General features: G+C 38.6%; 1 protein-coding gene across 6 annotated transcripts in view; it reads left to right on the top strand.

Annotated features, from left to right (window-relative positions):
• Positions 1-13,717, top strand: part of KAT6B (lysine acetyltransferase 6B) — a 181,851-nt gene that overhangs the window by 118,230 nt on the left and 49,904 nt on the right. For all 6 annotated transcript variants that reach the window (XM_043927095.1, XM_043927097.1, XM_043927099.1 and 3 more), the window contains exons 5-7: positions 8,856-8,971; positions 9,215-9,296; positions 11,692-11,824. In XM_043927095.1, the coding sequence (XP_043783030.1) occupies positions 8,856-8,971; positions 9,215-9,296; positions 11,692-11,824 (331 nt within the window). The remainder of the gene's footprint in view (positions 1-8,855; positions 8,972-9,214; positions 9,297-11,691; positions 11,825-13,717) is intronic.

Here is a 13,717-nt window from a genome sequence, read left to right on the forward strand (position 1 = left end):
AAAATCTTATTATTTATGACAGCTGCTTGATGGTTGGATAGAGGAAATGTTTCACACTGAAGAATGACGCTGTTGTGTAATGATTCTTCCTCCTCCTATGAAGGTTTAACTTGATAGATCCTAAATGGTTCTGCAGCTCTCAGGACTTGACTAGGAGGAGAGAGCCTTGGAAATAAGACAATTCAAACTGTGCTTGAGAAATGCTTTCTGACAGTCTTTTTGATGGGCTTTACAGATTCATTAAAACTCTTTCACCTGCCATGATATCGTGGCTAGTGACAAAAGGGCATGGAAACATTATCTGTGTGTTCGGATTAATAAATCTCAATCCTTCAGTCTCCTTGTTTTATCCTGGTGAGCTAGTGCCTCACTCATCAGTTCTGACTCTGTAGTTATCTTTTGGATTTTCTCACGAGGCTCATTCTGAATGAATTATTGTTTTGTGTAACTGCCTGATCAATTTAGTAGTGTTCTCTTGTCTAAGGTTTACCCTTTGTGATTTTTAAGGTGGTACTTTAAAAACACCCTTAACTGTTTTACTTCTTGAGTGTCTATTTGTCTGGGCACCTAGAAAGATTAAAGACGTACTTAAATCTGAAAAGAAAAGTTCCCTTCATATATTTCCTTACCTCTGGTGATACACTTACTTAAGTTGATAAGAGATCATTATCTTCCAGATCATAACTTCAAGGCTTCTTTCACAGGGTATAAAGGCATAATTCTAAACAGGTAGATCTTAGATTTTCTGATGTAACCAATCTCCCTTCATCTTTCCCAGATTGAAGCCTGCCAAGAAAGAGGTTTGAGTTCCTTTATAGTTAGAGGTGACTGAAATATTTTTTACTCCTGAAGTTTCTCACTTTTCCATGGTATGTAGATGTAGCGTTGTGTTTTCTTTTTTCAAAAATGATCTCTTGTTTTCTCTTTTAACACATGGGGAAGAATGGATTGAGGATACTACCTAAAAGACTTATATCCAGAGTCATTTTGTGAGCCCCTTCCTTCACATAGAATGAGCTAGGGACTTTGGAGTTGAGGTGTGGGTCATGGTAGAAATTCAAGACCTGCGGTCGTCAGGTTCCTTTGTTTAGGATAGAGGATGGTTGGCTCAGTGTGCTTCTCTGGACTCCCCTATGTGATCTGGCTCTAGTGTTAAGGTTCACTTAATCTTCCCTTGTAATGCTCAAAATTCTCCAAGCCAGGTTCAACAGTACATGAACCGTGAACTTCAGATGTTCAAGCTGGATTTAGAAAAGGCAGAGGAACCAGAGATCAAATTGCCAACATCCGTTGGATCATCAAAAAAGCAAGAGAGTTCCAGAAAAACATCTATTTCTGCACCAAAGCCTTTGACTGTGTGGATCCAAACAAACTGGAAAATTCTTCAAGAGATGGGAATACCAGATCACCTGACCTGCCTCCTGAGAAATCTGTATGCAGGTCAAGAAGTAACAGTTAAAACTGGACGTGGAACAACAGACTGGTTCCAAATCAGGAAAGGAGTACAACAAGGCTTTATGTTGTCACCCTGCTTATTTAACTTATATGCAGAGTACATCATGCGAAATGCCAGGCTGGATGAAGCACGATCTAGAATCAAGATTGTCAGGAGAAATATCAATAACCTCTGATATGCAGATGACACCACCCTTATGTTAGAAAGTGAAGAAGAATTAAAGAGTCTCATGATGAAAGTGAAAGAGGACAGTGAAAAAGTTGACTTAAAACTCAACATTCAGAAAACTAAGATCATGGCTTCTGGGCCCAATCACTTCATGGGAAATAGATGGGGAAACAATGGAAACAGTGACAGATTTTATTTTCTTGGACTCCAAAATCACTGCAGATGGTGACTGCAGCCATGAAATTAAAAGATGCTTACTCCTTGGAAGAAAAGTTATAACCAACCTAGACAGCATATTAAAAAGCAGAGACATTACTTTTCCAACAAAGGTCCATCTGGTCAAAGCTGTGGTTTTTCCAGTAGTCATGTATGGATGTGAGAGTTGGAATATAAAGAAAGCTGAGCACTGAAGAATTGATGCTTCTGAACTGTGGTGTTGGAGAAGACTCTTGAGAGTCCCTTGGACTGCAGGGAGATCCAACCAGTCAATACTAAAGGAAATCAGTCCTGAATATTCGTTGGAAGGACTGATGCTAAAGCTGAAACTTCATTACTTTGGCCCCCTGATGCGAAGAAACTGATTCATTTGAAAAGACCCTGATGCTGGGAAAGATTGAAGGCGGGAGGAGAAGGGGACGACAGAGGATGAGATGGTTGGATGGCATTACCGACTCGATGGACATGAGTTTGAGTGAGCTCCGGGAGTTGGTGATGGACAGGGAGTCCTGGTATGCTGCAGTCCGTGGGGTCGCAAAGACTCGGACACGACTGAGAGACTGAATTGAACTGAACTGAATCTTCCCTTGAGTGTACTGTGCCAGCCTGGATTTACCTACTTTAGTTTAAAAAAAAAAAAATTGTTCCTATCTTGGGGAGATGCACTGTAAGCATTTGCTTCATCTGGTAGATTGGATGAGTGGACTTTGTCTTTAAATGGAAGGACTAAAGGAAAAATATGGTTCTTCTTAGAAAGCTTGGGGAGATTTTGTAGTTACAGTGCTCTGTTGTGACATGTTGGTGATTCTAGGGAAAAAAGAATCAAATAAGTTGGCCTGGCTCAGCAGTGTCCCCCAATAATGGTGGGAGCCCTGGTGTCAGGGTCCATTTCAGCTTCAGAAGTGGAGATTACAGAGTGGCTGGTAGCCCTGGTTGGCCTTACAGAAATGACCAGTCTCATACTCTAGAGTCCATTTGTTCTGGGATTGGATTGAGACTGCTTGCAATGATCAAAGGAATCCCTAATGTAAGATGTTTCTGTGAAAAACAAACAAACAAACCCCATAGCCTTGTAAAACAACAGCCAAAAAAAGGGAATATAGATAACAGCCCATAAGGATTGCTTTTAAATGTGTTTCCCACATGTGCCTGTTGGTTTTTAGTCACCTCTTTCTACCTGAAGTATCATTTATATGATGTCACATTTAGACTGCTTAGACTTACTAGACCTGGGTAGTAAGTGTTTCCTTCTGCTTATGTCATAAAGTAAAGCCAATTAGAAATTTGTTTTTAAGATGGCTCAGTGCTGCAAATGGGCAGTATTTACTTTAACTGTGTTTTTTCTGCTAAAACTCCTTTTGAAAAGAAATCATTCACATTTGCAGGTAGTAAAACTGTGAAGGGAGGTACGTAGTACAAGGAGCCCCAGATTGCAGTGCTGCGGTCCTCTTTCCTTGCTGGCTGTGGAGCCGTGGCTGTACATGTGTGGGAGATTGGGAGGGTGGTGTCTGTATCCTGCATCCACAGGGCGGTTGTGAGGATCCAGTGAGATAATGCTGTGAAGATCATCAGTTCTATAAATCGTCACACAAACACCGAAGGGCTATTTGAAGCACTAATAGGAATGTGGGGCTCATCACATAGTCTTCAGGTCTATGGAAATGTTGGGACTAGGAAGTGATTTTACTTGACTTTCATGGATCAGCCTACTTTGAAATTAACACTGTTATATTCTCTTTGCCTCATTAAGACCAAATTATCTTTAATTAGCTTCACATAAGTATTAGATATTATACCAAATGAAATTTTGTGTCTGCTGCTCAGATTGCTGGGTGGTTAAATCTTACTTACAGATGAGTTATGTGCATGTGTGTTTTCAAATTAGCAAATCTAAGATAAGTGCACAGTTCAAAATTATAGCATCATTCTAAGTGGAAGCTCATCGACACTGGAGACAGCATGGCTGCTGAGATGCAGCTGGAGAGCAGGAAGATTACCTTTGTACAGTGAAGGGAGTCAGAGACATGGAGTCGCCTGAGTTGTATTCCAGTCTGTCCTCAGGAGACCTGGAGTCTCCCCTGGGTTTGTCTTTATTAGTGTTAACCCTGAATAAAACTTGCCTGCCTTCTGCTCCCAGTGAACTGGTTGGTGCAATATACATATATATGTAATCACTAGCTTCTTGAGGTTACTGTGAGAAAATACCCCAGGGATTGGTTGGTTAATTGTCCAGTTTCACACTGACTATACACAGATTGAAAACTAGGTTGGGAGGAAGCCCCTTAACCAGAAAGAAACCCCAAGATGGACTCTAAAGAGGACTAGACAGGGATGGAGGAGGAAGGATTGGTGAGACCCCCTCTCCACAAGCCCAGAGCTGGATTGACAGTCCAAGCAGAGTAACAGGAAGCAGAAGCCTTGCTTCTGACCTGTTATTTCACTAAAATTCTGCTGGTATGATTAACAGTGACCTCCATGTAGCAAAGTCTATAAAGGTGCCTTCCATGTTTATGTAAAACTCTAGGGACTTCCCTGGCAGACAAGTGGTTAAGTCTCTGAGTTTCCACTGCAGGGGCACAAGTTCATCTCTTTTGGAGGAACTAAGATATCCTGTGTGCTGTCCAGTGGTGTGGCAAAAAAAAAAAAAAAGCCTAGTGGACGCCTTTCAATCTACACCAAATAACTCCTCTCAGTCATATTTGAGTTGTTGAGAATCTTTTTCCTTGAAATGTTCTCATCTTTTGACTTCTGGGATTTCATATTCTCTGTGTTTTCTATCAGTTCAGTTCTTCCAGATCTTTTGTGCGCTCCTTGGCCTCTCTTCATTACCTCAGAGTTTCTTCAGGCTTTTGTCCTTGGCCCTGTGTTTCCTCACTTTGGTTCATAGCTTCTCCTGGGTTCCAAACCCTTAGATATAAGCACCTCCAGGACTCCTCTACTTGACACTTCATAGGCTCCTCAGAGATAATATCCAAAACAGCTTATGAACCTTAAACTGCTCCCTCCTCCCGAAACAACCACCACCACTGTAGCAAAGACAGAAATCTTAGCAAACAAACAACATCCTGCTTCTCTTCAGGTATTTCCCATTTCAGCAAATGGCACACCACCAGCTACTCATTCAGTTCTACAAGCCCTCCTCTGTCCTACTCTCTCATAGCAAGAAATTCCCAAAAATGCATTGATTGTACATCCTAATATGTATTGTACATCCTCAGTATATCCACAGCCTTCACCAGACCTGCTCAGAGCTGCTATGATAATAAGCTAGTTTTAATCTTCATACTTTCTCCTCATCCATTTTGCATACTTCAGCATAAATTACTTTTTAAAGCCATAAATGTAATCACAGAATTTTTAGTGTCCACCAGTTAACCTTAGGAAAACTCCAAGCCCAAAACACTCTTCTGGATTGGGCTCCTGTTGACCCCTTTGCACATCACCATCCCTGTCACACTATGTGAGGTTATAAAGAAGTTATATCAAACTTCTTTCCTCTTCGTAAACGTCCCCATGCTCATCCCCGTGTTCTCCTGTCACTCTGCACATGCTGCTGTCTCCCACCCTGCCCGCCTCTGCTCCCCTCTGATCTCACTCATCCTTTGGGTGTCTTTTTAGGAAGGCCTTCCTCTAACCTCCTGCTAGACTTGCCCACATCTCCAAGCCAGCCTACCCTAATTCTTGTCTAATGGTTGTCTTTCCTCTGGGCCATGTGATCTATAATGTCTGTCCTTTTCCTCATCATGTCTTCAATGGACAGGTAGTTGGTCAGATAACTGATCTGAGGGACCCAGTGTCTTGAGTCTTTCACAGTTTTTCCATTGCTGCTGTAACAAATTACCACAAAACTGTAGACAGAATTCAGTGCCTTGCATATGCAGGACCGATTTCCCCATCTCTTGCTGTCACTTGCTCAGCACTCCCTGCTCCTAGTGGGCGCCTGTGCCCCTTGGCTTGCGCGCCTCCGCGCCCCGCACTGGGTGCAGCCCTTCTGCTCTGAACCTCTCCTCCTCCTTGTGTCTCATGTTACTGACCAAGCTGGGGGATTCTCTGCTTTTAAGTACTTGGGATTAGATTGGAATAATCACACAGATAATTCAGGATAATCTCCCATCTCAAGGCCTGTACCCTTGGTCACATCTGCAAAGCGCCTTTTGCCATGTCAGGTAATATATTTGTATGTTTTAGGGATTACAGATAGACATATTTGGAGGGCATTGTTCAGTCTACTACAGAGCTCGTGGTTTTTTCCTTCCATAATACTTTACTCAAAAATCACTTCTACTGACTTGTGGTCTCATTGGTACTTGTTTAATTTTAAACAGTACTCCTTTCGTTTTGCTGGATAAAACTGTTGTAAGTTATCAAATGTGCTTAAAATGTGCTGGTATAAAAATGAATGAGAGAGTGTGTGTGTGTGTGTGTATGTAAACCACCATGAATTGTGTCAGCAGAGAGAACCCAAATTTTAGAGGGGATTGTTGAGTTTACAGAATGACTAAAATGGGAGGTAAGGAATTGAATTATCAATAGCATTGCTGTCCTTTCTCTAATTACTGTAGATTATGTACTAGTATATCAAGACTCAGTCACAGTCTTTTGTGTAAAGTTGGCCGTGAGAAAATAAAAATGGAAACGTTTCTTCATCCCTCAGCATCCCTTACAGAATCATAGAAATTTAGAGCTGGAAGGGATCTATGGCCAATTCTCTTGAGCTAAATAAAGGTAAGATTGCTGCCTAAAGGAAAGATAGACTGAAGATTTTAGAATTTGACAGGGTAGCTTAAATGGTAGTAGTTGCAATATAATATTACTTAAAAGTGAGAGGAAGCAATAAGAAGAAGAATATTCCTTGCTCTTGATTGAAAGTGGCTGAAATCCATTAACTTTCAAAAGTATAATTAATTATTAAAAATTATTTTTTATAGGATGTCTGAGAAAAAAGTAGTGAGCTATAATATGATGTGAATTACCTTAGTTGCTGGATATTAAGCTACAAAGTACAAAAGCAGATTTTAATGTAGAGAAAAATTTAGTGCATGAAATTGAGGTCATATGTGCTAGTGATGTATGACTTACAGGAAGTAATAAAAAGGAAGAAAAAAGAGAAGTAAATGGTATACTTTTAAGCTGATGGGACCCATTTTAAGGGTGGAATTTAAATTGCTGTTCTTTAAAACTTCAGTTTCTACCCCCCTCGCTATGTAAGTGGGGGCGGGAAAACCCTGATCTTAGTAGACCTTCCCCTCCCTCTTCAGAGTATACTTCTTAAAGTCAAAAAGCAAGCTGTCTTTGTTTGCTATTCCTGAGCAGAAAGAGGTGATTGATACCATTTTTATATATATAAACCTGCCCCCCACCCCAACATTCATTTGAATGAGAGAAGCCCTTGTAAAAGAAAAGTGTCATAGGTTAAATGCATCTGCCTGGGTGTCTACTGCCTGAGGTCATAATCCTATGACAACATTTTATTTGCTCAACATCTTAAATACAGATGTTTAGGTTTTTGGTTTTTTTTTTTTTTTTTAATTCAGGAATAGTGTGCTTTTATTAACAGTATTGATGATTGATTTTGAATGTTTTTACTTCAAAAAGCCAAATCTCCTGGTGGGTGGAATTTTATGAAGCACCTGTTAAGCTTTAGGGAGGAGGACCTTTTTGGCAGCAACCCAAAATACATATTTAAACAATGAGCCTGCCAAAGTCAGGAAATTATAAAACAGTTTTGAAATTGCAGAATCTGCTTTTTTTTTTTTTTTTTAATTACCCCTCAGGTTTCTTTTGCAGCTTGGTTATAAGTTCTTTCACATGGGATTTACTAACATCCGTACTATTTTAAGACCAGATTTAGAAAACTAAAATCAAAATTGGAGGTCTCAGGTTTATGTGATAAAAGACCATCAGATTTTAAACTTCCAGTGTCTGGACTCTCACTCCCCAAACCTTTCAGAAAGATCTATTACTCAGTGTAGCCTGGCTGACTTTCTTAAGTGGTGCTATCCCTTGGGGTCTCCAGTTTTCCTGTGTGAGGTGAGAGCTGCTAGATGAAAAGTATGTCCAAAACAGGGTGGAAAAGCTGAACTCTCAGAAAAATGTGAGACGCTTGCTAAGGGTATGCTTCTTGGCATGTTCTATGTAGCCTGGACTTTGCAACTTCTTAACTCCCCAATTCACTGTTTCTATTCCCGCTTACAGAGCTTCCCAGGTGACTCAGTGGTAAAGAATCCGCCTGCCAAGCAGGAGACCTGGGTTCGATTCCTGGGTTGGAAAGATCCCCTGGAGAAGGAAATGGCAACCCACTCCAGTATTCTTGCCTGGAAAATCCCATGGACAGAGGAGACTGGTGAGCTACAGTCAGTGGGGTCACAAAGAGTCAGATGTGACTTAACGACTTAAACAACTCCCACTTACAGGTTTTAAGTTCAGGAACCCAGGGGCAAGATGGCAATAGTGTCTTCTTTGTATATCCCAGCAATGGGATATTCTTTGTATACTACTGAGTTTTTTTCTTTTTTTGCATTTGTTCATTGTATTATGTTAAACAGCGTCAGATTTTTATTTAGTTAACTGTTGTTTTATGTTTTATGATTTCATTACACGCAGAAAGTAGGAATCATTTGAACTTCAGCACTCTCCTCACAGGCCAGCAGGCCAGAAAGCTTTGGGGTAGATGGTGGTTGATGAAGAGGGCAAGGGCAAGAGATTTAACAGGAGGCACAGGTATGAGAACGTGATCTGAGCATACATTATCTTCAAGTTCTCCAGGACTTGTGATTAGAACTGGTATACATTTTCCAAGTTTCTCTTAGGGAAAACACTTTACAGTCACTCTGTCACATATCGATGCTAGGGGGAAGGGCAGAAGGGAAAATATAATTTGGAATCTTCGATTCTTTTGTATTTTCATGTTCCTAAGGTTCTTTGGCTGATATCATCACTATCTATTAAATATTAGGGAGTTTAAAAAATTGAAGGCACCATTCCCATAAAGCAGTTTGTTTTTTTATTCTTATAGGACACCCATCCTGTTTGAAATTTTGTCCTGAATTAACAACAAATGTAAAGGCCTTAAGGTGGCAGTGCATCGAATGCAAGACATGCAGTGCATGTAGAATCCAAGGCAAAAATGCAGTAAGTATGGCTCTCAATATCCATCTCCAGGTAAATTGTTAGCTTTCAGTGTTAAGGTTTTTCATTTTTGTAGATTGCTGCTATTTTCTTTTTAAATGTTTAGGTACATGTGATACCAAATGTCAGCAGGGATCATGGTGCCGCTTTATCATATTTTATTATTGTTAACCAGATAACATAAGAATTTGTGGCCTTTTACAGTTGATTTCAGTCTCAATTAGTCTCTAATATGCTACATTACAGGATAATATGCTTTTCTGTGACTCCTGTGATAGAGGATTCCATATGGAGTGCTGTGATCCCCCACTTTCCAGAATGCCAAAAGGTGAACCTTTAAACCTATTAAAAATGTGCTTTATTAGGTACACATTAGCCTAGTCCTAATGTCTGACAGCTCAGGAGTGTATAGGTTCTTTAAGCACTTTTTCATCCGTCCTACCTTCCTTATACTTGTGGGTTTAGTACAGGTTGTGAGCAGAGAAGTGTAAAAGCTTATAGTTTGGGGGTAATGTATATAATAAATACTGTACTTCAGACACAGGACTAAAAAGCTCATTCCTCTCCTAAAACCACTCCCCATTAGAATAAATTTAGACTAGGTAGGTCAAAAGTTTAGAGTATTTTCCATGCTGTTCAGTATAGCATTCAGAGGTAAAACATTACCTGTTCTCAATGATGGTGATAATGATGACTCCAAAACAGTCCTATGACAGGAGCCATCACCATTTTCTTGGCTGTTGATTGATAATCTTGAACATGAAGATCTGAACTATCTTACATGGGTATATCCATATAGAATATGGATTTTCTTCTCTGTTTATTGGGTAGTCAGCCAAGTTCAGCCTTCTTTTTCTCACATGATAATATATTGAACATTGTAAATAACTTTGCCTTCTTATTACAAAGTTTATACATTTTCATTGTGAAAAATTTAGAAAATACCAATTGACAAAAAGGAACGGAAAGAATAATCAATTAGAAATTCTTTCCCTGCCCCACGCACCCTTTTAAAAAGAAATGGAAAATTCTGTACATGTTTATGGTTTTTCCCTCTTAACAATAGATTCTCATATTCCCACATCATTAAATATTCTCCCAAAGATAGTTTTTAATGAGTGTGTAGAACTCTGTAGTATATAGAGCCGAGATTATAAGCATGATGACTGTGGGCCACAGAAATGTTTTATTGAGACTTAACTGTGTTACAGAAGATCTGGTACTATATTTAAAGATTTTTTAATTTGAATTTGCCAGTGCTCCATTCTGCCTCAGTCTTACTGCTACCTGTTGCTTCACATTCCAGCTTGCTTCAGTCACATGTATTATACCTGGGTGGTTCCTGAACATAACTGATTTTGCAACCCCATGTTTAAAAAAAAAAAAAAAATTAACCAATTTCGTCTAGTGAATCTTACAAATATTTCCAATTTTTTCATCAACAATTATTGCCTTAAGATAAATTCCTCAGGGAGGAATTTCTGGATTGAAAGCTATGTCCATGAAAGGTCATGTCAGTTTTCAGGCCAGCCAGCAGTGTATGAGAATACCTGTTTCCCTGTATGATGACCAACACTCACCATTACTATATTTCATTGAATCTAAGACACACATTTTTTAAAAACATTTTAACATCTTTGAAATCAGATGCATCTTGTAGTCATAAATAGCTTAGATTCAATGCAATACAGTGTTAATATTTAAGTTTTTTACCAGTTAGATAATAGAAAAAGATGTCTGATAATTATTTTCTTTAGTGAATTTGAACATTTTTTTGTGTTTGGTTATTGGCTGTTTGTAGATCATCTTGTAAAGCACCTGTTTTTATCTGTTAATCATTTTTCTATTAGGGGTTTTCACCTTTTTCTTACTGATTTGCAGAATCTCTATATTTTCATGTAGTCAAATCCATGAATCTTTTTTTTTATGGCTTCAGTCTTAAGTGTCAGTCATGCTTAAATTATGTAAATAGCCATGTATTTTTCCTGCCTATAACATTTAATTTTGTCACATAATATTCATCTGCCTAGAATTTGTGTTTATAAAAGATAGGAAGTAATTATTTTCCTTCCAGATAGACATCTATTTGTTCTAGCACCCCTTTCTGAATCATTTCATCCTTTCCCCACTGATTTGAAATATGATCGTTACGATATGCTAAACTGTTGTTCTGGCCTTTTAGTTCTTATCCATTGACCTGCTTCCATATGCCACACTTCAAGTTATTGTAACTCCACAGTACTTAAATGTTTTAAGTTTTAATTTAAAAAACTATATGTTAGAATTATAACTTATTTAATATAGAAAATTCCCCAAAAGAGATGATAAAACAAGTATTTTTTTCCTAGAAGTTCCAGTTGACTTAAAAATGTTCCAGTTGACTTAAAAATGTCTCCCTCAAATCCAAAAATATATAATATTTGACAAGACTGGGTTTTCACATGTGTTTACGTGGTGGAGGGAGGCTTGGTTTCATGTTGGGCAAAACCTTATTGGAAGAATTCTCAGATGGGTCAGCCCTCTGCTCTCATCACTTGACCCTGGGAAAACTGACCTTTAGTGACAGCTTCCTGAGGAGAATGACAAAAGGGAACGATCCACCTTCTAGGGTAAAGTTCTGCATACAGGCATCCTTGGGCAGCTTATTACAGCTGCAGTTTATATTTAATCTCTCTCCTAAAATGAAACATTAAAATATTTTTCTCATATATATATTAATTCAGGGATGTGGATTTGCCAAGTCTGCAGACCAAAGAAAAAGGGAAGAAAACTACTTCATGAGAAAGCTGCACAAATAAAACGACGATATGCAAAACCCATTGGACGACCGAAAAATAAATTAAAGCAACGATTGTTGTAGGTTGAGATCTTATCAAAAAAAATCTTTTATGTTGTGCTTTAAAATACAGTTGATTGTAACCCCCTTAGACCCCATTAACTTTTTAGCATCATTTTTACAAACTCAAGGGATGAGGAATATTTTTTCTTTTGCATAAGCTGTGGAAATCTTTTTGAAAATAACATTTAAAATTACAGTTGGCATTTTGAGGTCTTCTGTTGCCAGTATCTGTGATGCTTAGTGACATTTTTCAAGCAGCAGGATAGAAGCAGAATGTAAGAATTGGAAACACTCATTGTGCCTACTTTATTACTGGCTGAGCATTAAAAGAGCTTAATTATATAAATATTTTTATAGGAATTTTTAAAACAAGAGAGGGATTTGTTCACATCTATAATGACTGTCTTTTGTTACCCCAGATAACATTTTAGAAAAATACTCCTCGTTTCTGGTGCTAATGTAGTATTACAAATTTTTAAGATCCCTTTTATGAAATAGAAGCTTCTGAGAAATCTGCAAATGACTGTCCTAATGTTTGCCTCCAGAGAGTTAGACAGGACCATTTGGTATGTGCACATGTATACAAACATATAAACAAAATAATATATTTGCAGTAGCATGCAGTTCTATTGGATTGGTCAAAAAATTCATTTGGGTTATTGCATAACATCTTAGGGAAAATCCAAATGATATACTTTTTGGCCAACCCAATGCTATGTTAGCCCCATTTCCTTTAGCCTAGTTGCCTATGGTTGCCATTAAAGCCAAATAGAACATTTAGCTGGAATTACAGGAGAAGTAGAGAAAAGAGGTGTAATGAGTGTGTCTGTTTTTTTAACCCGTATAGAATATAGAACTGAATATCAGCATTAGATAAGGTGTTTAGAAATGAAATCTGTAGACTTGCATATCTGAAGCAGCTCTGTCAGTAAGACCCTTGCCTTTCTCTTTGGGCTTAGTGAAAGGGTCATTGTGACGTAGAAATGAACAGGAACTCTACACACAGTGAACAAACACCAGGTGTCTTACTTGCTTACTCTCCCCTCTCCCTTAGTTTTATCTGAAGCAATTCACTTTATTACCTGCTCTCAGGAAAACAGTATCCTCCTGCACTTTTATCTCCCAAAGGAGAAATAGAAAATGCATGCTCCTTTCTAGAGTGTTTTGTGAAACTTAATGAAAATCTTCTAACTGGTGGACATTCTAATATGGAATTTGTGTTAATTTGTAGAGGCAAACATGAAACATATTCATGAATAAAATCTTTCATATTAGCATCACTTGAAGTAGGAATTATGTGTTTTTGCATTCATCCAGTGTTAAGCATTGTTCTTGAAATGGGACTGTATCCTCAGGGCCCAATTTAAAAAACCGAATTAGGATATAAACTTTCTAAACAAAGGACACAGCTGAAAATTACATCTGGCACCAATCCTAACTTTTTGTTTGTCCAAAATTGTCCTTTGAGCTTAGGAATTTTTAAGACAGTCTGGGGAGTTTTCCTTTTTACATGCTTTATAAGCGTATTATCCTTTCTGGGCAATCGATTCCAGATACAGTCCAAATGTAACATTCTGATGCAAAACATTTTAGCCTGGATGAGTTGTTTATTGGTGACTCTCACTGTGACACTCGAGATCTCCAGCTCTAACCTGATTTGGCTGACTCGGTGGCGTTGGGCGAAGCTCCTGGCGGTTGAGCTGCTCCAGATGAGCCTTAGTAGCTTGCTCCGTTGACCTACGCCAGCTTCCCCTTTAGGGCGACTGCTGAAATTGTTCATCAAATCTCTATGTACAGGATAACCACTAAACTGTGCTCTTCTTTTTGTAATTACTTAAGATATTTTTATAATTTAAGATCATATCATTTTCAGGCTTCCATTTCTTCATTACTAGCCGTCAGCTCAACTG

This window comes from Cervus elaphus, chromosome 15 (genome assembly GCF_910594005.1).
Source record: "Cervus elaphus chromosome 15, mCerEla1.1, whole genome shotgun sequence".
NCBI lineage: Eukaryota > Metazoa > Chordata > Mammalia > Artiodactyla > Cervidae > Cervus > Cervus elaphus.